The sequence below is a fragment of the Canis aureus genome, chromosome 27 (assembly GCF_053574225.1).
Source record: "Canis aureus isolate CA01 chromosome 27, VMU_Caureus_v.1.0, whole genome shotgun sequence".
In the NCBI taxonomy this organism is placed as follows: domain Eukaryota; kingdom Metazoa; phylum Chordata; class Mammalia; order Carnivora; family Canidae; genus Canis; species Canis aureus.
Window position 1 is genome coordinate 11,373,574 of NC_135637.1, and position 25,858 is coordinate 11,399,431.

Consider the following 25,858-nt stretch of genomic DNA (forward strand, 5'->3'; position numbering starts at 1 on the left):
GATTTTCTTTTTCTGTTTCTTTTTTTTAAGATTCTATTTTTTTTAAAATAGTTTTTTACATTTTTTTTAAGGATTTTATTTATTTATTTATTTATTCTTGATAGACATAGAGGAGGGGGTGGGCAGAGACACAGGCAGAGGGAGAAACAGGCTCCATGTCAGGAGCCTGATGCGGGACTGATCCCGGGATTCCAGGATCACGCCCTGGGTCAAAGGTAGGTGCTAAACCGCTGAGCCACCCAGGGATCCCCCTAATATTCTATTTTTAAGTAATCTCTACACCCAACATGAGGCTTGAACTTAAAACTCCAAGATCAAGAGTCGCATGCTCTACTGAGCTAGCCAAGTGCCTCATGATTTTATTTTTCTTAAAGCTATGATGCATGCTGATTTTATAATAGTGTGTGACTAACACAGCCCAAAGATGTGATTTGGAAGACTTACTTCCCTTCAGGATCCCTGGGTGGCGCAGCGGTTTGGCACCTGCCTTTGGCCCAGGGCACGATCCTGGAGACCCGGGATCGAATCCCACATCAGGCTCCCGGTGCATGGAGCCTGCTTCTCCATCTGCCTGTGTTTCTGCCTCTCTCTCTCTCTCTCTGTGACTATCATAAATAAATAAAAATTAAAAAAAAAAAAAAAAAGACTTACTTCCCTTCCCCCAACATTTTATTATGGACATTTTCAAATACAAAAGTTGAAAAGCATTGCCTAGTGAATATCCATATACCCACCACATTATTATTTTGCTCTGAGCTTATCATATACCTTCACATCCCTTATCCAGCCATCATTTCATCTTTCATTTTTGATGCATTTCAAGTTGCAGACATCAGTACACTTCACACCAGACATTTCTTGATGGTGCTTTTCAGCCATACTTTTTCATTTGCTTGGTAACCAAAGCCAAATATTTTTCTCCCATGTTATTATTCAAGCATAGAATTTTGATATTTTGCTCTATTTTTCTAATTTTCTTTAATTTGGTTATTAATTTTCTTTCTGCAGAAAAATGTAATGTTTAGGTCTAGATGAAAAGTGATAGAAATCACCCCTGCAGATGAATTTCAAACAGATTAGAAAAACCCATTTAGACAATTGGTTAAGTATGGAGGAGAAAATATAGCTAGATCCTCATACTTCAGTATATTACAGATGAATTAAAGGGTAAATGTGAATATTTAAAGTTTTAATTAGACCAGAAGGAACTACATATTAACTTTTAACTGATCTCTGAGTGGGGAAAGACTTTTTAAACATAAAAGCTATGGAAGTAAACATGTAGGAAGATCATCATTTGATTTTTCAGCATTAAAATTAAAAACGTCTGCATGTCAGAACACATTCCAACAAAACTAAAAGGCAAACAATAAATGAGAAAATAAGCATGTTTATTTGCAATAAACATGACAGTCACAGTTTACTTTTGCTTTAAAAATCATATTTTCAAAGACTTTGATGAGATAAACTTTATAATATATTATTAGAAGAAAAGAACAGAAAGTAAAATGATATACCATGTTCTAATATGTAAAAAATATGGTATATGTGTATACCTGTATGTATACACACATATATATCCCACACACATAGAAAAAAGACTGGAAAAAAAAAAGACTGGAATAAGACACTATTAACAGTATTATTTCTGTGTGGAGGGGTTACACATGATTTTTGTTTCCCCTGTGTGTCTTTCCAATGTTTTTGGTATCTTTTATAATGATATAATGAATTCAAATGAAATTAGAAATTAATAACTTCTAAATAAAAATTTAGGTAAAAATGAAGTGTCTGTAACAAAGTTAAGTACTAATATTTAATTTAGAACTAGTTTTATATATTTTGTATGATCATTGCTGGTACCATCTACATGAAACAGATAGCTGAGAGCTATGAGGCCCTTTGCAGTGCTGGATGCACTACCGATTCTGGAGGTGGTCACAGTCCGGGGTGGGGTCACATTGGTGCTTTAATGTAGTTTGATAGGTACTACAGGAAGAGTTAATGCAGAAGCAGGGGCCTTATGGTCCAAGTAGGGGCTTACCGGACCTTACCTAGTCTAGAAGGTGATACAACCAAGTGGCTGAAGTCTAAAGTGGGGTCTGAAGGAGGAATAGGAGTTTGCAAGGAATGCAAGGAACATGTGACTGGGGAGAGGTAGTTGGGAGGCTCTGTGTTTCAGGAAGAGGAAATAGTGTTTTGTGTGGTCAAGAGGAGAAAATAGCTGTAGAAAAGACCATAATCAGGATGCTGGTTAGGATGCATTTCCATATGTTTATTGGCCATTTCTTTCCACCAAGTTGTCATTTTTAAATTTCAGGCTTCTTTGTTAAAGAATGATGAGACGAAAGCCCTCACTCCAGCATCTTTGCAGAAAGAACTGAACAACTTGTTGAAATTTAATCCTGATTTTGCTGAAGCGGTGAGTCATTTGAGTTGGAAAGCCATGATGAGGCTACTCTTTACATTGAAGAGCCATGCAAATGAGGACTGGCCCATTGGCCCTGTTTCTTGGAAGGAAAGGTTGGCAAGTCAAGAAGCCTCCATAGGGAAGCTTTCCCTCCCAGCCCTCATCCCCAGGCCATTAGAGTTTTCTTCAGTCTATTGCTCTTCTCATTCATGCATCGTTTCTCTGAGGCTCCAAATTTTGGGTAAATGATAGAGTAGACTTTGTTTTTTTCTTCAAGTTTTGGGGCTAAAAATTATTTTCCTTTCTTTTTTTTTTTTTTTTTTAATTCAAATAGTTCCATTCCTTACTGGATTTTTACCCTGAAAACCTTCTCTCTCTCTCTCTCTCTCTCTCTTTAACTTTCTAGATAGTAGCTGGATTTGACATCTTTATTCTCCTGCAGCAATACATCTGCTTTGCTCGGTAGTAACTGGGATATGCCAGTTGGAGGGAAGTTTAATTCAGTGAATCAAACAAAATGAAAATAGTGTCAAAACCCGCGATAATTACCTTAGTAAACTAGTTAGACTCACTGTATTATGACCTGGACATTTACAGAAATTAATTCTATGATTTTTATGTGAATTCAGGAAAAAAAAACCTTTACTTTTGAGCTCACAGTATTCCTTAATACCCAAGCTGGGTGGGTGCCCCTCACCCCCACCCCACCCCATCACCCTTGGGTGCTCATATAACCAATGGCATAGTGGATGTATATTTAGGATAAAACCCTGACACAAATCCTAATGGGGCTCCCATTTTTCATTTGGGGACTCTTAGGGTGGAAACTTGTTTTATCCTGCTTGTGGGGGAAAGATGATGCTGAACCGTGTTACTGGGGGGCTGGTGGAGGGACCCTGGTGTTTGCAGTCAGGAAGACGCTCTGAGCCCGAACATTTAAAATACATGGATTATTTCTTGTTTCAGCACTATCTCAGCTACTTAAACAACCTTCGAGTTCAAGATGTTTTCAGTTCAACACACAGCCTCCTTCATTATTTCGATCGCCTGATCCTTACCGGGGCCGAAAGCAAAAGTAACGGAGAGGAGGGTTACGGCCGGAGCCTCAGATACGCGGCGCTGAACCTGGCGGCCCTGCACTGCCGCTTCGGTCACTAGTGAGTCCGTAGGTCTGTCCCCGCTGAACCTAAGAGTGACTCTCAGGCGTTAACTGGGATGTATATGTTAAGTGCTGTTTTATTAAAAAGAGAGAGAAAGGAAGGGAGGGAGGGAGAAAGAGAAAGAAAGAGAAAAAAGAAGGAAAGAGAGAGACCTTCTGACCTGGGCTTGTCCGTAACTTGTGAAGAGGGAAGCTTTCCCTGGACAGGAGTTTCCACTTCTGCTTCAGCAGTCTGCCCCCTAGTGTCCCTGTGGAGCATGACTCTCGAATTGCATGACCTCTGTCATTACTTCTAAGAACAACAGGCGTTGAATTAAAAGGAAATGAGGTCATTAGGCCAGAGGTTCCCAAAAGGATTTTTCGGAGGTAATAATGGGGATACAAAAGCTATTTACAGTGTTTCAAAAAGCCAAAAGGAAGTGGTAGTGGACTGGATGAAACACTGTACAGTTTACTAAGCCGAACGTTTGTGCTTTTGGATGAAATTCAGGCAGCCCAGTGGGGTGACATTGGCTTATGCCATTGCTAAGATATGCTTACGATTTTGATGAATACGACTAGGAAAATTGCCCAATTATTATTCAGTAAATAGAGTTATGTGGATAAAAACTTAAAACACGGAAGCTATTTTGGAAACAATGAGATAATGTAACTAATGTTGAAAAAGTAGAGAATTATTAATTGAAAGAGTCAATAAAGCCCCCTGTGGCTTTATCCTCTTTGAGAGAAATGTGGTCTCTGCTACAGGTATTTTGAATAGAAACTATTGGGTGTATTAATGGAAATATAGCATCCAAAGTTCAATTGAGACTTCAGCAACCCTTGATGTATGGGTTAGCTTATCAATTTCTGATTGTCACATTTAAAAGGAACATAGGCTGGAATTTGTGTGAGGGACAGTCTCCTTGTAGGTGTTCAAAGCCATGTCATATAAACTGTGGGAGAAGGGCACATGGGTGCCTTAGTGGTTGAGCGTCTGCCTTTGGCTCAGGACTTGATCCTGGAGTCCCGGGATCGAGTGCTACATTGGGCTCCCTGCAGGGAGTCTGCTTCTCCCTTTGCCTATGTCTCTGCCTCTCTCTGCATGTCTCTCTCTGTCTCTCATGAATAAATAAATAAAATCTTTAAAACAAACAAAAAATTAATAAATATTATTTTTTTAAAAAAAGGAGATCCCTGGATGGCTCAGTGGTTTAGCGCCTGCCTTCAGCCCAGGGTGTGATCCTAGAGTTCCGGGATCGAGTCCCGTGTTGGGCTCCCTGCATGGGGCCTGCTTCTCCCTCTGCTTGTGTCTCTGCCTCTCTCTCTCTCTCTCTCTCTCTCTGTTTCTCATGAATAAATAAATAATAAATATTATAAAAAACAAACAAACAAAAAACTGTGGGAGGATATGAGAATGGTGGGCCCGGAGAGAAAATGATTTAGCCAAGCATGTGTTTGGCATCTTTGTGTCGTGAAAGGCCATGTGAAGACAGTGTAGATGACTCAGGGTATGATTCCTGGAGAACTAGAACTGGGAAGTGCAAGGGAAGGGCCATGCTTTGCCCATGGTAAGGAAGGTGGTCCCACATGGAACCTCTGTGGAAGTGTCAAGGTCTCAAGCCTAGACCAGGTGTCTGTAAGGGAATTCAAGCAACAGATTGATAGTGGGACTCAGATTCAAATCTGCTCCAAACTCCATGATTTTATGAGATGCTGTGTTATCTTTTGATCATCAACTTCTTTTTGTCTGCCCAGCTGTCACAACCTCTTAATCAGGACCTTTCATTTTTTATGTTCTCCTAATGGCAACATGATTTTATTTTTTAAGATTTTATTTATTTATTCATGAGAGACAGAAAGAGAGAGGCAGAGACATAGGCAGAGGGAGAAGTAGACTCCCTGCGGGGAGCCTGATGTGGGACTCGATCCCAGGACCCCGGGATCATGACCTGAGCTAAAGGCAGAGTCTCAACCACTGAGCTACTACCCAAGTGCCCCAATAGCAACATCATTTGTAGTGTTTACCACTGACTGATTTCTCTGTTCAAAACAGCTTCTGCTAGGGTTTGGAAATTTGTATCCTGCCTTCTGGATACAAGTAATCTGTTGATGTATAGAATTTATATATTTACATTAGGAGAGGTGGCTAACTGCATCAAATTAATTGCTAATTAATTTACTCAAGTCCATGCATCATTGTTTCTAGTCTTGGAGTTGTGAGCCTGTATAAATATTTGTCCCTTAGCTTATAGGATTGTGAGGATTTTTTGAAAATTGGTATAATTGTTTATTGAGCATCTGCTGTGTAACAGGCATTGTGTTAGGTGTTGAGGGTACAGCAGTGTAAAAGGAGGGGAAAAACCCCCTGTTCTCATGGAGTTTATGGTTGGGGAGATAAAGAATAAACAACATTACACATAATACATAAAGGTGATAGATGAGGATAGAGGTTAGAGAGTGCTGTTGTTTTCATAAGGGATATTCCTCCAGATATATGCACAGATCACTCCTTCAATTTGGAAGTGTCTGTTTAAATAATAAGGTAGCAGGTCAACCCTCCCTAACCTCTGTTAACTTAATATTTGAATAGAGATTTAAAGTGGTCTTTAATCTACCTGAGAGCTACCATTGGGTAGATCTAACTTTTCTTCCTACCTGGGAAAAGTAATCTCTCTTTAGTTTTAGCATATTATCTATACAGTTCTCCCCAAAATCTTTTTTTAAAAAAAACTTAACATTACTTATTTGGTCTTCAGATATTCAAAAAAGTTAAATTAACTGATATTTATTGAGGGTCTGTGTGTGATGATATGCTTTCTGCCCTCCAGTAGCTTATGTCCTATTGCATCTCAGCTTTGAAAGGAATTTAAAAGAAATGTAAAATAGATAAAAATGTATCAGGTCTCTTTATTTAAATAAGTGGTTATTGAGGACAATTCAGCTCTCCCCAATTAAAATGGATTATGTGAAGCTAATGCTAATTTTAAAGAAAATTCCTTATGTAAATTTTTCTTAAATAAGTCATACCCGTTGAATTTCTGATTTGATTTTCTGTAACTCTGCACTTACAGAAATTCTTTTCTGTGACTTGCCACCAGGAAACCCAAAATTTAAGAGCTTGCCCTCTGTAGGTTTGTAAATGAGTTGAAGAAATAAAATTAACACAGATTAAGTAAGTAAAAGGTGATACACAGTATTTAATTAAGCACTGCAAGGTGGATTACAGATAGCATTCCTGTGAGTGTTTCCAGAGGTGGGAGCTCAGTGGGGCCAAGGATAGTTGGCTGAATTTCCATAGAACTTGAGATTAGGGAGACATCCCAGATGGAGGGGAACCATGTCAGCAGAAAAAAAAAAAAATCTCTGAAGTGATTATTCTTAAACTACTCTAACTAGTTTTGAAAAAATACAGAAGTATCAAATGCCTTTGTAAAAGAAAAAAAATTCACATAATGGGCAAGGGAATACAGTGAAAAGTGAGATATTGTATCCTATCCTCACCTCTCCTCCCAGGGGGGACAACTAAAGTAAAAATCTTAGGAGTGGAGATCAAGAAAAGCCATTCCTTCTTGCCCTTTATAGTAGAAATCCACCTGAGAAAGGACATGTTCTGTGTCATTTATGTTAATATTTCTTGCTCCTGGGAGAGGGAAGTGCCCCTGATGAAAAAAGCTCATTGTTGACAACTTCTAACCCAGAGGCCTACTGGGATGAATTACTGTACAGATGCCTTCCTGTTACATTGCTTGGAGATGTTTGTGATTGTTAATGAGTTATTAATGTTCAGTCTGCTTCTAGTCAGCAGGCAGAGCTTGCCCTGCAGGAGGCGATTAGGATTGCTCAGGAGTCCAACGATCATGTGTGTCTCCAGCATTGCTTGGTGAGCCACCCTCTCCTGTCTTGGGAGTTCTGCCCATGTGGTTGAGTTGGCCTTCAAAAGGTTTCATTCGCATTGGTTGTTTTGCAGTTGGAAGGCCATTAGCAGTGAAGGGAAACTAGGTGGTTGTGGGAATCCAGAAAAGGCCAGCCATTGTTATTATCTCTCTTAATCCATGATCTCTGTTTTGCCCTGGAGTGTATTTCTTGTCTACAAATTTTAATCCAAAACTACCACATTAAACATTGGCATTAACAAAAAGGTGTATGCCACACCTTGTACCTGATGAGACATTGTCCTATGAAAGCATAAACACCACACACAAGTAGAACACAGAATTCATTTAACATTTCCTGAGAATCTCAATTTCTCAATTAAAGGCCTTCTGGGAGCTTCCTGGTTTTTTTCTGAAATATTTGCCACTCATTACTGTCAGGTGAAGATCAATGGCTGTTTAGCTCACTCTGACAATTTTAATGTGTTTGGGGTTTTCATTTAGGTTCATACTTGATGAAAGAGTATTTTAGAGGATTTATCTTGTCTATTGTTAAATATTTCTTACAACTATTATGATATTTCAGTAGAACATTAACCGTTATCATCATTGAGATATATTCTGATGATTTCTCTTACCAGAGCTGGCTTTATGTGCTGGGGCAGAAGAGATCCGATAGCTATGTTCTGCTAGAGCACTCTGTGAAGAAGGCAGTACATTTTGGCTTACCGGTAAGACTCACCTTCGTATGAGATTGTTTTACTAAGCCATGTGGTTTTATTCTTGGTAGTTTCCTGACCTTAACTATTAATCACATCACTAAATCCTGTTTGATAGGTTTCTCTCTGCTTCTTTTATCTTTTTTTTTTTTTTTTTTAAGATTTTATTTATTTATTCATGAGAGACCACACAGAGAGAGGCAGAGACATAGGCAGAGGGAGAAGCAGGCTCCATTCAGGGAGCCCGACGGGGGTCTCGATCCCAGGTCTCCAGGATCAGGCCCTGGGTTGAAGGCGGCACTAAACTGCTGAGCCACCCAGGCTGCCCTCTGCTCCCTTTATCTTAATAACATCTATAAAAGTTCCATTGATCAATTTGTTGAGATCTTTGTTTAGTGTATTGATCAACATTGACTTCCACACATTTATGTAGAAAAATTTCAGGAAAGACTTATTTTTAAACCAACAATTGGCAAACTACAGTCCATGGGCCAAGTCTGGCATGCTGTGTGCTTATCAATGGCCCTCAAGCTAAGAATGGGTTAAAAAAAAAAAAAAAAAAAAAAAGCTAAGAATGGGTTTTACATTTTTAAATAGTTGGGGGGGAAAAAACAACAAAGACTATGTGACAGAGACCAAATGTGGCCTGCAAAACCTAAATTATTTACTACGGTGGCCCTTTATAGAACCAGTTTGCTGATCTTTGTTTTAAAAGTCAACAAAGGGGCAGCCCTGGTGGCTCAGCTGTTTAGCGCCACCTTCATTCCAGGGCGCGATCCTGGAGACCTGGGATTGAGTCCCACCTTGGACTCCCCTGCATGGAGCCTGCTCCTCCCTCTGTCTGCATCTCTGTCTCTCTCTCTGTGTGTGTCTCATGAATGAATGAATGAATGAATGAATGAATGAATGAATGAATAAATATAAAAGTCAACAAAGCCAGGAACCAGTAAACAGGCACATTTGTCCTTTCTTATTTTAAGTGCAGGGAAGGACCTGAATTCTAGTCTGTGGTGACAAATCCTGAGGGGCAGTGAAAGGGCTTAGTCTTCACATGTGTAGTAGTAAAGACTGTCAGAATCTAGATTACTTTCGCTCACAGAACCTTAACCTGTCTTGAAAGCATCTGCTGAAAACTGCACCATGGCAGTGGGACTGTTTAAGCATTCTGTCTCATAAAGTTTGCAGCATGGTCCAGGAAAACTGAAAGTAACATGCATAATAACTTATTGTATATGCTTTTTAAAAATAGAAGGGGTGCCTGAATGGCTCAGTCAGTTTAGCATCTGATTCTTGATCTCAGGTCAGGTCTTGATCTCAGGGTTGTGAATTTAAGCCCCATGTTGAGCTTCAGGCTGGGTGGGGAGCCTACTTAAAAAAAAATTGAGGTTGACACATTGACACATGGTATATACCTCTTAAATCTGTAAATTGTCCTTTGACTCATTTTGGAGAAAGAACACTTACATGTATGGAATTGATTATCATGACAAAAATAAGTTGTCCCTTATAATAAATGATAGATTTCGTAAATACAATTTTTATTTTGGATTTAAGCTGACTTTTTTTTAAAGATTTATTTATTTATTTTAGTGGGGGGAGAGGCAGAGGGAGAGGGAGAGAAAAAAAAAATCCTCCAGCAGACTCCCTGCTGAGTGTGGAGCCTGACCTCAGGCTCAATCTCAGGGTCCTGAGATCACCACCTGAGCTGAAACCAAGGATCAGACATTTAATGGTCTGAGTCACCCTGGTGCCCCTAAGCTGACTTTTTTAAGTTGTGCTTCCACCTTTGAAAATTACATCAGAAGTTAATGAAAAGATAATTATGCTCATAATAGGCATCCTTTAAAAAATCTCCTACTCCAGGGGGGCCTAGCTGGCTCAGTTGGTAGAGCATGTGACTTTTGATCTTGGGGTTGTAAATTAGAGCCCACATTAGGTGTAGCAGATTACTTAAAATTAAAAAAAATAATAATTAAAAAAGGAAACAAAATATCTCCTACTCCATAATGTGCCCAGCACTGTTGACGGGTACTGTTTTGTTTTTATTTATTTATTTGAGTGGGAGGGAGGGTGTACACACATGAGCAGAGGGAGAGGCAGAGGGAGAGGGAGAATAAGACTCCTGGCTGAGCACGGAGCCCAACACAGTGTTCGATCCCAGGATTCTAAGGTCATGACCTGAGCCGAAGTTAGATGCTTAACCAACTCAAGCCACCAGGCACCCCAAAGCAAAGTTTATTGAGCAGTAGTAAAGTAATAGTACAAGGCTCCCAAAGTGGGAGGGAACCTAAGAGGGTTGCTGACAATAATTCTTTATGATAGAGTTGATGCCCATTTTATAGACGAGGAAGTTGAGGCTTGGTTAAGAAGCTAACTGACCCCAAGTCACAGAGTAAGTGACAGAGACAGTGTTTAAGTCCAGGCCCATTATATCAAAGCCCTGGCTCTTCTCAGCATACCGTCTGCCTCTCTTCCACACCCAGTTTTTCAGGAACACAGTTCATATGGGTCAGGTACTTTCCTTTTAAATAATACTGTTGGTTGGTTTGCATGTGCTAAAATGTGAAATACGGCAAATTTCTGAAGAGTGAAAAATCCCGTCATGTAATCTCTGCTTTGAGTCATGGGTGTGTCTGTCCACTTAGTACCTCGCCTCCCTGGGAATACAGTCCCTAGTTCAGCAGAGGGCTTTTGCTGGGAAGACAGCAAATAAACTGATGGATGCCCTAAAGGACTCTGACCTCCTACACTGGAAACACAGCCTGTCAGAGCTCATCGATATCAGCATTGCACAGAAAACGGCCATCTGGAGACTCTATGGCCGCAGGTGGGTCTTCAAGCAGACTGTCAGGGCTGTAGGGCCATGAATCCTTCTAAAGATGAGCAGAAGCTAGCAAACTGGTTCTGTGAAAGGCCAAACAGACAAGTCATTTTCCCCTTTGATGACAGTTGTATGTACAGGGGATTAAAGAAAATGATCATAGTCTTAAAACACTATGTATTTTGTACAGACTTGGTAAAGTTCTTTCCTGTGCTCATTCTTTTTTACTCCTCCCAGCTGCCCTGTGAGGTAACTAGTAGGTAGGCTCCATTCCAGGATGTGAAAACCCAGGTTCACACATCTAATCTGCCCATGATCACAAATGTCGTTAGCAAGTGACAGAGCCAAGCCTCAAACCCAGCTTCTCTGGCTCTGAGCCCTATGCCACTATGATCTGAGACACCTCTCTTCCCGTCCTCAGGAGGCAAGGGCCACAGTTGCTCAGGTTGAGCTTCCCTGTTAATCAATATGTGTCCTCTGGAGTATTGCCGGCCTCAAGCCTAATTTTCCATTTGGCTTCCTTTAGCTTGGAAGTATACTTCTGAACTAGGTTTTTAATCCTGGAGCCTTGTCAGTACCCTACCTTCTACCTAGACAATCTGCTGTTTCTAGGAATCCAGTAACGAAAGGAAGTGCTTGCCTTACCAGTTGTGTTTTTGTATACTTGAGATAATTTTTTGGCATGATGTGATCTGAGACAGCTGCAAACACTGGCCACTGCTTACATTGCCAGAGCAGCTGGTGCCAGGATGGCATCAGGTCTGAATTTCTCCGTGAAAACTAATTAACACACTGTGACCACAGGGAAATTAGAGGCAGTCAGGGGGTCTGGAGCTTCGAGCTCCCTCCCGCTCGTGCCATAACCACTGCATGTTTCCTTTGGGGCTGCACCCCAAGGGTGCTTTTCTGCTTTCCTTGTGCTGAGGGTGGGACAGCTGACAGTGAGAAGCAGCTGCTCCCGCTAAGCCAGAGCCTGCAGAGGGACTTAATTTCCTTCCATTTCCCCTTAAGATAGTTGTAGGGTGTGGCTGAAGGGCAGCCTGGGTCTCTTGACTGAAGGGAATTCCTGTCCATCTCCTCACCCAGCACCATGGCACTGCAGCAAGCCCAGATGTTGCTGAGCATGAACAGCCTGGAGTCCGTGAATGCGGGTGTGCAGCAGAACAACACAGAGTCGTTTGCCGTCGCCCTCTGCCATCTTGCAGAGCTGCACGCAGAGCAGGTAGGCAGGTAGGTGGGCCTGTGTGCTTCTGGAGCAATGGAGGCTCTGGCATGTCTTGCCTCTGCTGCTTGAGAAAAGCACGGAATAGGACTTGGACAGTCCTGGTTGACTGCAGAGGGTATAAAGGTGAAATCCCATTGATAGAAATGGACTGCGTGTGGGGTCTATAAAGATTGTTGAACTTGGGATCTCTTTGCATTGACAAAGGGAATGAATGAGAGGTCAGCTATTTCCATGTAACACATGGAATAAAAAGGAGCCTTTGAAATTTAAGATATGTTCATAGGAGATGGGAAAGCTACAGCAGTTAAATTTAAGCCTCCAACACAAGTCTGACTGACTCCAAAAAGGAGCAGTGGGAATTGGATGCAACTTGACTTATAGCCCAAGTAATTCTACAAATTATCTTTATAGGAGATTGATCAAAGGATCTCTCATGCTGCTCTGGGCTTTCTCTCTTCTTTGCTCCAAAATGTCTTCTTGCATGGGAAAGAAGTCAAGGAAACCTTTTACCCAAGCCCTCTATCTCACTAAGCACTGCCTTGGCTATAAGTGCATTTCCTTGATCTGTAGCTTTTCTCGACTTCTCTGTGATGTCCATTATTGTTAGGTTGTATCGTAGCATTCAATGTTCCCTAATCTGCAGCCTAAAGATCTTTGGATGGTACCCACCTTTTTCAGAAATCTGTAAATACTTCCCTCTACTAATTGGTATTTTAGCATTTGACAATCCTTTAGGTATCTGTTGTGACAAAGGGGATGAGTGGGCTCTGGCTGATGGGTCCCATATGCACCTCCATCAGCTGCCTTCTTCCTGCACCTGGGAGGCATTGCCCATGTTTCCTGATGTCAGAACGGCAGCCAGCTGCAGCTTCAGCCAGCTTGCTTTCCCCCAGGAATCTGCACATTCATCACTTTTTTTTTCCCATCTTAATGGCACTGGAACCTCTTTAATATCTCTTTTCCTCTCCTGGTACCATGGTTAAGTGGAGCATTTGGTAATGGGTGAGTTATTGACCCTTCAGTTATTGGTGTGAGCCTCGTACGACTTTTCTTCCCCTAACAACTTTATTGAGATAACATTCATATGCTATACTGTTCACTCACTTTAAGTTACCCCATATATATGGCTTTTTTTTTTTTTTATGGCTTTTTGAAGTCAGATTCTCCCCACTGACCCCAGCCTTAAAATGCGTAACTTCCTTTTAGTTCTCTTTGAGTTATGTAGGATAGAAATGATTTTGTTTTTTCCTTGCTGGACTGAAAACTTACTTTACAAAAATTTTGGTCTTGGCTTGATACTTAAGCCTTGAAACTTTCTCCAAAGCTAGTTATTAGAGTTCTGTGATTTTTCCTGGGAGATTTTTCCTGTGTTTTGGATCTGTATTAGTATTTCCATCTTCATTTCCCTTAGATCCCTGGGCTTATGTGAAGAAGCTGCTGACCCCATCACGACCTGGTTCCAGTGGCCAGATGTGTTGGGAAGCCTTAGAATTACACTGCTAGACACTAGGCGGTGGCCTCTTTGTTTCAATTTAGTGCCTCCCCCTCTTTCCTCAACTTGCCTTAGCAAGACCTTCCTAGTGCTAGAACATCAGCCAGGTAGCTATACCCATGGGGCTGATGATTGTCACATTTTTAATTGTATAGGTTTGGTAGGCACCTGGGAAATTAAGCTTGGCCAACAGTAGAGAAGGCAGTTTTATCATGCGTCTCCATTTGCTCCTTTATTTCCTTTGTGTGTACTTCAGATTGTGTTCTAGAATTGATCTCCAAATAAACTGGGTGCTGCGCTTTGGCGTGGCAGTGACAGGAGTGTGGGTGGAACCTAAAAAGAAGTTACAAGCTCTGAATTACTGTTTCTGACCTTCCTCCTGCAATCCAGAGGAAGCACTAGGACAGCCAGCCCCCTTTTTCCTTTTTTATAATTCTAGACCATCTGGTATCATTCCTCTCCCGGCCTCAGGAGAGGCAGGTCACAATGGGAATGTTTGTGGGTCTACTGCAGTGTGTCTGTCTACTTGGCCTAAAAGTTTGTTAACCCATCTCAATCCACATCCCCAACTCACTGTGGCAGTCAGAAAAATAATTGGTAAGACTGGCCAGATAAAAATCATAAGAATAAAAAGATGATTGACCTTTTATTGTAATTCAGTGTAATTTCCACTTAATTCACTTCAAATAAAAGTTCACTTGCAGTCTCATTGAACTTCTATATAGACAGAAGGCTTTTCACCTAATCAAAGGATTGGGACAAATTGAAAAGCTTTTGGATAGTCCATAAGAAACATTCTAATGACATAAGGGTATTTAAAAAAAGACACAAACGTGTATTCACATAAAAAACACAAATGAAAAACAAAAAACAAAAAACATAAATGACCAAAAAACATGAAAAATTTTCAGTCTAGTCATTAAAGAAATTAAAATTGATACAGTAAAATACTAGTTTTGCCAGTCAAATAGGCAATCCTTAAATACTGTGGTAGGAGAAAGGCACAGAGTGCTGGTATGAAAGTTTGCGGCACATTTCCAGAGGGTAGTTTAGTAACGTGTATCAGAGGGTTTAGAAGTGCCTGCCATCTGACCAGCCAGTTCTACCTCAAAGGTCTTATGCTGAGGAAATGATTTGAAAAGTGGACAATTATGCAAAGGTGTATGCACCAAGATACTGTAGCATTCTTAAAATGGATGAAATTAGAAACAACCAAACTATCCCAAATTAGGTTATTTTGATGTGTCATAGTTTATTTACTTAATAAAATACTATGATATAGCTTTGTATTTGTGAACACTGAAAAGATTGATTCAAAAAATATTTGAGTGCCTCCCATGTAGTAAACACTGTTATAGGCAATTTACAGAAAAAGTGTGTATAGTGTGTATACCAGTTTTTAGAATACATGCATGTTTTTATTTATGTGCATAAGAGAAGTTTATTTTTATTTTTTAAAGACTTTGTTTATGTACTCACGAGAGACACAGAGAGAGGCAGAGACACAGGCAGAGGGAGAAGCAGGCTCCCTGCAGGGAGTCCAATGCAGGACTTAATTCCAGGACCCTGGGATCACGACTTGAGCCAAAGGCAGACAGACGCTCAACTACTGAGCCACACTTCTGCATAAGAGAAGTTTAGAAGGATATGTGCCTAAACATTCCTGTGATTATCTTTGGTGAGATTGAAATTTGTCTTTTTCTTATCATTTTAATTAATTAATCAACTTATTTATAAGATTTTATTTATTTATTCATGAGAGACACAGAAAGAGAGGCAGAGACACAGGCAGAGGGAGGAGAAGCAGGCTCCACACAAGGAGCCTGATGCGAGACTCGATCCCAGGACTCCGGGATCAGGCCCTGAACCAATGGCAGATGCTCAACTGCTGAGCCACCTGGGCATCCCTATCGTTTATATTTATTTTGTAAGCTTTTTCCTAGAGTGAACATGCATTACATGCATATGTAATTTAAAAAAAATTTTTTTTAAATTTTTATTTATTTATGATAGTCACAGAGAGAGAGAGAGAGAGGCAGAGACATAGGCAGAGGGAGAAGCAGGCTCCGTGCACCGGGAGCCCGACGTGGGATTCGATCCCGGGTCTCCAGGATCGCGCCCTGGGCCAAAGGCAGACGCTAAACCGCTGCGCCACCCAGGGATCCCTTAAATTTTTTTTTTAATGAACAAATGAAATATACTAGAACCTTCAAAAATATGACCTCTTGATGTAGGACAGCCTTTGCCTTGTGTCTTCTAGGGTGCAGCACCATGAATAAGGTGAATCATAGTGACATCCTATGAGTGGTGTGGCAGGTGTGATTTCAACATAGGTGTGCTCATCAAATCATGTGTTTCTGCTTAGGGTTGTTTTGCTGCAGCTTCGGAAGTGTTAAAGCACTTGAAGGAACGATTCCCGCCTAATAGTCAGCATGCCCAGGTAATCTGCCTTTGCATGTATTGGATTTATTTCCGAAGAGACCATGTCTACTGTATTGTTGTCAAAGCGGAGTATTTTAGGGTCTCCCCTCAGTTTCTTGTGTCTGGGTTCCTTTCGGTGTCATCTGTGCATTGAAGTGTATATAGGTACGTACCAAACTCTACACTCTGTTCAAAAGGGCAGAGAAATAAGATTTATTTATTTTTTTATTATTATTTTTTAAAAGATTTTATTTATTTATTCACGAGAGACACAGGCAGAGGGAAGAGCAGGCTTCCTGCAAGGAGCCCGATATGGGACTCGATCCTGGATCACGGGATCTTGCCCTGAGCCAAAAAAGACGCTCAACCACTGAGCCACCCAGGTGTCCCAGAGAAATGATTTAAAGATTTATTTAGGGAGCTTTTTTTCTTCCTGTCCTCATGGTTTTAAATTAGGATTCCTTATATCTCTAGCTGTATGGATCATCCGCGTCCATGGCGCGGTCTTAGGTCTTAGTTTGGTGTTTTCTCTTACTTGGCAACTCCAGTCTTTTCATCTCAGAATTAAATGACCTATGGGAAGATGTTGTCCCCAGAAGGAATTAATTTTATAAAGCACTCCCAAGCCCTCTGTTCCTTTTTGCACTGATGACTGTCTCTAATGGGGCCGAAAAAGCTATTACACGGACCTCTTCTTCCTGCCTTTACCAAGTTTAGTCTTCATTGGATTAGAGAATTTGAAATCCTAAGAGACCATGGCCTGGCAATCTCCTCCTGCTGGCCCCTGAGGCTGCTTCTCCCATAGGTTGTTGGCTCCACTGCACTGGGTATGGTGTGGATGCCCATCTGCATGTGAAGTGTGCTGGGGTCTCATTGCTGCTTTCATCAGGCTGAGATCTGAATGCAAAGTGCCTAGCTGTGAAGATGGTATGCAAACAAAATAGAAGATAGCACCTAAGAATGATGCAGAAGGAAAGAGTTAAGTGTAGTTCTGTAGCAGTGCTAATGCAATGGAACAGTTTGGTTTATAGACCTAGCTGTTAAAAAAAAAAGGCAATTTAATTCACAGTTCACAGAAAAAACATATATGGCCAATAGCTATATAGCAAGATGCTCAGCCTGACTGGCAATTAGGAAAATAAAGGTGAAAGCAATAATAAGCTCTTTCATTAGCTATAAGATTGGCTAAAGGTCAAATACCCAACAGCACCAAGTGTTGGTGAGGATGAGGAGCGACAAGTAATGTCATATGCTACTGGAGGGGGGGGTGTATAAATTGGTGTGACCTGTTTGGAGAACAAATGGGCACTGTATTAAAATGAAGGTGCATATGTCCTACAGCCGCATTTCCACTGCTTGCTGTAGACTTGAGATAACTCTTGCACCAGGAGAGATGTTTGAGAATGTTAATTGCAGCATTGTTCAGAAAAGTGAAAAATTGGTCCTACCTAAATACTCATCAACATAAGAATAGATAAGTTGTCCCATATTTATGTAATTGAAAACTATTCATGGGTGAAAAGGAAGAACTAGAGCTACTTGTATTAATATGTAGAAGTCCCAGAAAAATAATGTTGAGCTTAAAAGCAAGTTTTCAAAAGATACATACAGTATAATAGTTTTTACTTTATACAAAATTTAAAAACATACAAGAGAACTTTCTGGGCTCAGATCAGAACTCATTTGTGGTTATGTGGCTAAATGCACCAAGAAGGTTGGAATCATCTGTAAATACCTGACCTGTTATGGTGCCTCCCTCAGGAAAATGGTGAAGAAGACTGGAATAGGCCAGCACACCAACCACTCTTGCTCCTTCTGTGGCAAAACCAAGATGAAAAGATGAGCTGTGGGGATCTGACACTGAGGTTCCTGTGTGAAAACTGCAGGGGGGTGGGGAACTGACCTGGACCTACAGTACCACTTCTGCCTTCACAGGAACATCTGAAGAAACAAAGTCAAAGACTAGATAGAAGCTCTACCTTTTGAAACATTGCTAGCCTTAAAAGAGTTAATTTATGTAACAAAATTACTTTGGGTTGTTGTAAATTTATAAATGTTCCAATTTGCAGTGCATTGATTTCACTTTCTGAAAAGACTTGGAAATTAAAAATCCTTCTAATTTTTATTGGGTAAAAACATACAAGATCATACTATATATTGTTTAAGCGTAAGAATATATGCTATAAAAGTATAAAAACATGAATGGGAATGATAAACATCAAATCAGGTGCTTACTTTGGACAGAGAAAGATAGGAATGGAATTTGCAAAGAACTTCAGTAGTATGTGATAGTATCTGAGCAAATAAAGCAAAATTGTGATTTGACAAAGTTGATGATTGGTACACATGTGTTATTTTAGTCTCAGTGCTTTTTCACAACCTTCAAATATTTATAAAAAACATTTTTAAATCTCAAGAAAATGTGTATTAATTGTTGTAAGGATATTTGCTAAGCAAGCCGGAATATTTTTGTATCTCTGTTGAATGATAAGGTGAACCCTTGACATTTTGTTCTTTTCTTTTCTTTTTCTATTAGCTGTGGATGCTATGTGATCAAAAAATACAGTTTGACAGAGCAATGAATGATGGCAAATACCATTTGGCTGATTCACTTGTTACAGGAATCACAGCTCTTAATAGTATAGAGGGTGTATACAGGTAAGAGACTTCAAGAACTGCAACCCCAGGATGCAGTAATTCTAAAATTGCTTTATTCTCATTTGTTTAATTAAAGTTAATTTATTAACTTTAGCTTAGGAAAAAACTTTTTCCCCTATTTATTACCTATTTATTCCAGGAAATTAGGAAATACAGATAAGTAGAATGGACAAAATAAGTATTACCCAGAGATAATCACTAACATTCTGATATTGATAATTCCAGACTTTTTTGTTCTTGTGTGTGTGTGTGTGTGGGGGGTATATATACACATGTGCTTACACACACACACACACACACACACACACACTTCTTTTTTAACAAAAATTCTATTAGGATAAGTTCTTCCCTATGGGAGGTTCACAGTCTAATTGAGGAAATAGAAACTCTAACGCTGAGAGTGACTTTACTTGTAAAACACCAACATAACCATTTGTGTTTATTTTGTTTCTTTGTCAGGAAGGCAATTGTACTACAAGCTCAGAACCAAATGTCAGAGGCACACAAACTTTTACAAAAATTGTTGGTTCATTGTCAGAAAATCAGGAATACGGAAATGGTGATCAGGTGAGGAAGGTTCCCCGAGCATCTCCTGCAGGTGGTCCTTTGTGCTGGATGTTCTCATCCCATGTCTTCCTCTTTGTGGGCAGTGTCCTGCTGTCTGTGGCAGAGCTATACTGGCGATCTTCCTCCCCAACCATCGCGCTGCCTGTGCTCCTGCAGGCTCTGGCCCTCTCCAAGGAGTACCGATTACAGTACTTGGCCTCAGAAACGGTGCTGAACTTGGCTTTCGCTCAGGTAAGCTGATCTCTGTTTTTATAGCACATATTTGTGAGTCTGTTATTGGTGAGTCTGTTACTACTTTGGGGTTTGGAAAAGGATGATGATGAGCTTTGACTTCTTAATGTTGAAGTCTGGGAATGTAGTCTCATGGTCAAGCCCTCCCTGGAAGTCTGAAGTTGTGAACTCCATGACAAGTTGACACCTCCCAGTAGCACTAGCTGTACTGAGCTGTGTATTTAATAAAGGGGGTGCGCTTCTTCATTGAGAACACTTGTGTCACATTAATGATTTAGCTGGCCCAGAGCTGTGCTTGATTAATAAGGGGATAAATAAAGAGATGAGGAAGTTGTATGTTTATTGAAAGACTTTGGAAATTGTGTTTTATGTGTTTTCTATCTCCCGCTGAGGAATGTGAAGGCTGGGAGAAAAGGGACCTTGTTTTCTCACTGCTGTGTCCTCTGTACATAGTAAGATATACACATAGTAGGCTTTTAATAAATATTTAGTGAATGAATGCATTTTGAACTCACTGGCACTAGAGGAATTTACTAACTAAAGCAGAGATTCCCTAAACCATACATTAGAATTAATTGGGAAGGGCAGCCTGGGTGGCTCAGTGGTTTAGTGCGGCCTTCAGCCCAGGGCCTGATCCTGGAGACCCTGGATCGAGTCCCACGTCGGGTTCTCTGCATGGAGCCTGCTTCTCCCTCTGCCTGTGTCTCTGCCTCCCTCCCTCCCTCTCTCTCTCTCTCTCTCTCTCTCTCTCTGTCTCTCATGAATAAATAAATAAATCTTAAAAAAAAAAGAATTAATTGGGAAGATTTTAAAAATATCTACATATCTGGCCTTGCTTTGAACACATGGAGTCAATCTACAGGGAAGGAGCACAGGGATCTAATGTTTTCCTTTCTAGCTTCTCTACTGATTTTTTTTTTTTTTTAAGATTTTATTTAGGGATCCCTGGGTGGCGCAGCGGTTTGGCGCCTGCCTTTGGCCCAGGGCGCGATCCTGGAAACCCCGGATCGAATCCCACGTCGGGCTCCCGGTGCATGGAGCCTGCTTCTCCCTCTCCTGTGTCTCTGCCTCTCTCTCTCTCTCTCTCTCTATGTGACTATCATAGATAAATAAAATTAAAAAAAAAATTAAAAAAAAAAAAAGATTTTATTTATTCATGAGAGACAGATTGAGGCAGAGCCACAGGCAGGCAGAGGGAGAAGCAGGCTCCATGCAAGAAGCCTGACGTGGGACTCGATCCTGGGTCTCCAGGATCCGGCTCTGGACTGAAGGCAGTGCTAAACTGCTGTGCCTGTATTTGTTTCTTAATAAAGATAAAAATACAAAATAATTTACTATTTTAATCATTTTAAAGTGCACAGTTCAGTGGTTTTAAGAATATTTTAGTGTTTTGCAACCATCAACACTGTTTAGTTCCAGAATATTTTCATTACTCCAAAGAGGAATCTTGTACCTGTTAAGTAGTCATTCCCATTTCTCCCTCCCCCTGAACTGGCAGCCACCAATCTACTTTCTGCCTTTGTGGGTTTGCCTATTCTGGATATTTCATATAAATGGAATCATACAATACCTGGCCTTATGTAGTCTGTCTTCTTCACTTAGTGTAATGTTTAGGAGTAGAATTGCTGGGTCACATGAGAATTCTGTATTTAATTTTTTATGGAACCACCAAACTGCTTTCCACAGTACTGCAGCATCTTATATTCTCACCAGTGATGTATGAAGATTCTGGTTTCTCTGTGTCCTTGCCAGCACTTGTTATTTTCCATTTTTTTATTATACCCAACCTAGTATAAAGTTCTACCTATTGTAGTTTTGTTTTGTTTCGTTTTTAAAGATTTTACTTATTTCTGAGAATACACAGAGAGGAGAGAGAGAAGCAGAGACATAGGCAGAGGGAGAAGCAGGCGCCATGCAAGGAGCCTGACGTGGGACTCGATCCCAAGTCTCCAGGATCAGGCCCTGGGCCGAAGGCGGCGTTAAACCGCTTGAGCCAACAGGGCTGCCCCCCTATTGTAGTTTTGATTTGCATTTCTCTAATAACTAATGATATTGAGCATCCTTTCATGTGCTTATTGGCCATATATATATGTTCTTTGGAGACATCTAAGTCCTTTACATATTTTTCAGTTGGGTTATTGTCTTTCTGATGTTCATTTGTAAGATTGTTTTGTATATTCTGAATACTAGACCCTTATCAGATATATGATTTCTGAATATGTTCTGTCCTCTGGGTTGTCTTTTCACTTTCTTGATCATGACCTTTGATGCACAAAGGTTTTAATTTTGATGAAATACAATTTATCCTTTTTTTCTTTTGTTGCTTATTCTTATGGTCTACTTAAACTGTTGCTAATCCAAGTTCATGAAGATTTATACCTATATTTCCTTCTAAGGATTTTAATAGTCTTAGATCTTACATTTAGGTCTTTTTATCCATTTTAAGGTAATTTTTGTATATCGTGTGAGGTAAGAGTCCAGCTTTATTCTTTCACATATGGATGTCCTGGTGTTCTAGCGCCACTTGTTAAAAAGACTATTCTTTTCCCATTGAATGGTCTTGGCAACCTTATCAAAAATATTGATCATGGACATATGGGTTTATTTCTGCACTCTCAATTCTACTCCATTGATCTCTATGTTTGTCGTTATGCCAGTACTGTTTTGATTACTGTATCTTTGTATTAAAATTAAAATTTGGAAGTAAGAGGGATGCCTGGGTGGTGCAGTTTGTTGAGCATCCAACTCTTAGTTTCTGCTCAGATTATGATCTTGGAGTCATGAGATCCAGCCCCCTGTTGGGCTCTGAGCTCAGCAGGGAGTCTGAGATTCTCTCTCCCTCTCCCCATTTCACTCCTGCTTTCTCACTTTCTCTCTCCCTCTAAAGTAAATCAGTCAGTCACATCAGGAAGTAAGAGGCCTCCAACTTTGTTCTTTTTCAAAATTGTTTTGGCTATTGGTGATCCGTTGTGATTCCATATGAATTTTAGAAAAGCTTGTCCATTTCAGCAAAAATGGTATTTGGAATTTTGATAAGGATCGTGTTGAATCTGTAGATGCATCTGGAGAGTGTTGCCATCTTCACAATATTAAGTCTTCCAGTCCATTAACAGGATGCCTTTTATTTAGGTCTTCTTTAATTTCTTTAACAATCTCTTCTAGTTTTTAGTGTATAATTCTTAGAGTTTCTTATTTAAACTTATTCTTAAGCATTTTATTCCTTTTTTTTTTAAGATTTTTATTTATTTATTCATGAAAGACACAGAGAGAGAGAGGCAGAGACACAGGCAGAAGGAGAAGCAGGCTCCACACAGGGAGTCCGACGTGGGACTCAATCCCGGGACTCCAGGATCACGCCCTGGGCCAAAGGCAGGCGCCAAACTGCTGAGCCACCCAGAGATCCCCTATTCTTTTTGATACCATCACAAATGGAATTTTTAAAAAAGATTTAATATATTTATTCATGAGATACAAAGAGAGAGACAGAGACATGGGTAGAGGGAGAAGTAGGCTCCCTGCAGGGAGCCTGATGCGGACTCAGTCCCAGGACCCCAGGATCACACTCCGAGCCAAAGGCACTCAGCAACTGAGCCACCCAGGTGTCCCTATCATTAATGGAATTTAAAAGATTAATTTCATGGGGCACCTGGGTGGCTCATTTGGTTAAGTATCTGACTCTTGGTTTCAGCTCAGGTAATGATCTCAGGGTCTTGGGATTGGACCCTGCATTGGGCTCTGTGCTCAGCATGGACTCTGTTTATCCCTCTCCCTCTGCTCCTTCCCTGCCTTGAATAAACAAAATCTCCAAAAAAAAATTTATAATTTTTTTTTTATTTTTTATGATAGTCACACACACAGAGAGAGAGAGAGAGAGAGGCAGAGACATAGGCAGAGGGAGAAGCAGGCTCCATGCACCGGGAGCCCGACATGGGATTCGATCCCAGGTCTCCAGGATCGCGCCCTGGGCCAAAGGCAGGCGCCAAACCGCTGCGCCACCCAGGGATCCCCAATTTCATTTTTGAATTGTTTGTTACTAGTGTATTGGTCTTACATCCTGCAACTTTGCTGAGTTTAATACTTGTTATAGGTTTTTAAGAATTTCTTTAGAGTTTTCTATATATAAGATCATATTATCTGCAAATAAACAGTTTTACTTCCATTCCAATTTGAATGTCTTTCATTTCTTTTTCTTGCCTAATTGCACTGGGTAGAACTTCCAGAACAGTGCTGAATAGAAGCGGTAAGATTGTACATCCTTATGTACATCCTTATTTTTGCTTGATCTCAGTAGGGGGGTTGATTTCAGTCTTTCATTGCTTTTTTTTTTTTTTTATTCATTAGAGACAGAGAAGCAGAGACACAGACAAAGAGAGAAGCAGGCCCCTCTCAGGGAGCCCGTTGTGGGACTCAATCCTGGGAGCAGGATCATACCCTGAGCAGACTCTCAACTGCTGAGCCACCCAGGCATCCCTCGCCTCGGTCTTTCATTGTTAAATATGACATTAGCTGTGAGTTTTTCATAGATGCATCAGTATTAAGTTGAGGAAGTTCCCTTCTACTCCTGGATGTTTTTATCATGAATAAGTGTTGTGAAATGTTTTTTCTGTTTTGTTTTTTTTTAAAGATTTTATTTATTTATTTTTGAGAGACACAGAGGGAGAGGCAGGCTCCCTATGAGGAACCTGATGCAGGACTTGATCTCAGGACCCTGGGACCACCACCTGAGCCAAAGGCAGACGCTCAACCACTGAGCCACCCAGGTGCCCCTATTTTTTCTGTTTCTATTGATTAGATCATGTGGGAATTTTTCTCTTTATTTTATTAATAGGGTGTTTTACATATAGATTTTTGCATAGTGAACTACTGTTGCACTCTTGGGATAAATCCTACTTGGTTATGATGTATGATCTTTTAAATATGCTGTTGGATTTGATTTATTAGTATTTTGCATCTGTATTCATAAAGAATACTGGTCTGTAGTTTTCTTGTGATATCTCTGTCTAGTTGTATTAGGGTAATAGTGACCTCATAAAGTGAGTTAAAAAATGTTCCCTCCTCTTCTATTTCTTGGAAGAATGAGAAGGATTGGTGTTAATTCTTCTTTAAATGTTTGGTAGAATTTACCATTGAAGCCATGTGGTCCTGGGTTCTGTTTTGGAAGTTTTTTTTTTACTCATTCAGTTTTTTTGGATATCCTTTACTTGTTATGGGTCCATTCAAAAATTTTTTTTAAGGGTGGAGCCCAGTGTGGTGCTTGAACTCATGACCCTGAGACCAAGACCTGCTCTGAGACTAAGTCAGATACTCAACCGACTGAGCTACCCAGGCGCCCCCTGTTCAAATTCTCTATTTCTTCTTCTTTTTTTAAAAAAATATTTATTTATTCATGAGAGACAGAGAGAGAGAGAGGCAGAGACACAGGCAGAGGGAGAAGCAGGCTCCATGCAGGGAGCCCAATGTGGGACTCAATCCCAAGTCTCCAGGATCAGGCTCTGGGCTGAAGGCGGCACTAAACCACTGAGCCACCCGAGCTGCCCTTGGGCTGCCCTTCTATTTCTTCTTGAGTTAGTTTTGGTAATTTGTATCTCTCTAGAAATTTGTTCATTATATCTAGTTTAATTTGTTGGCGTACAGTTGTTCATTCTTATATATTCTTATATAATCCTCTTTTTTTCCTGTAAAGTTGTTAATTAACTCCCTACTTTTATTCCTGATTTTTATCATTTGAGTCTTCTTTCTTTTTTTCTCTTGGTCAGTCTAGCTAACAGTTTGTTAATTTTCTTGATCCTTTAGTTTCATTGATCCTGTTGTTTTCCTCTGTTTTGTTCATTTTCACTCTAATAATTATTTCCTTACCTCTGTTAGATTTGAATGTAGTTTGCTCTTTTTTTAGTTTTTTTTTTTTTTTTTTTAAGATTTTTTTATTTGAGGGAGAGCGAGTGGTGGAGGAGAGAGAAGAGGGGGCAGGGGAAGAGGCCGACTCCCTGCCAAGCTGGGGAGCCCAATGCAATGCAGGGCTCAATCCCAGAACCCGTGGATCATGACCTGAGCATGATCTGAGCTGAAGGCAAATGCTTAACTGACTGAGCCACCCAGGCGTCCCTCTTTTTTTTTTTTTTTTTTTTAAGTTTCTTAAGGTGCAAGTTCAACTTACAGATTTGAGATCTTTTTCTTTTTTAATGTATGCCTTTACAGCTATAAATTTTCTTCTGAGTACCGTCTGTAAGGTTTGGATGTTGCATGTGTCTTCATTTCAAAGTATTTTCTAATTTGCCTTGTGATTTCTTCTTGTACCTATTGG

The 25,858-nt window shown here is 40.3% G+C and overlaps 1 protein-coding gene across 4 annotated transcripts in view; it reads left to right on the plus strand.

The window, feature by feature from the left end:
• The window catches only part of ANAPC5 (anaphase promoting complex subunit 5), a 44,041-nt gene that overhangs the window by 15,691 nt on the left and 2,492 nt on the right, over positions 1-25,858 (plus strand). For 2 of the 4 annotated variants that reach the window (XM_077875541.1, XM_077875544.1), the window contains 10 exons: positions 2,321-2,422; positions 3,377-3,567; positions 7,350-7,431; positions 8,065-8,154; positions 10,788-10,969; positions 12,050-12,185; positions 16,046-16,120; positions 18,638-18,759; positions 19,219-19,326; positions 19,410-19,557. In XM_077875541.1, the coding sequence (XP_077731667.1) occupies positions 2,321-2,422; positions 3,377-3,567; positions 7,350-7,431; positions 8,065-8,154; positions 10,788-10,969; positions 12,050-12,185; positions 16,046-16,120; positions 18,638-18,759; positions 19,219-19,326; positions 19,410-19,557 (1,236 nt within the window). Of the gene's footprint in view, positions 1-2,320; positions 2,423-3,376; positions 3,568-7,349; positions 7,432-8,064; positions 8,155-10,787; positions 10,970-12,049; positions 12,194-16,045; positions 16,121-18,637; positions 18,760-19,218; positions 19,327-19,409; positions 19,558-24,181; positions 24,318-25,858 lie in introns of all 4 variants that reach the window. The other 2 variants (XR_013366493.1, XM_077875543.1) reach the window with 2 other exon arrangements.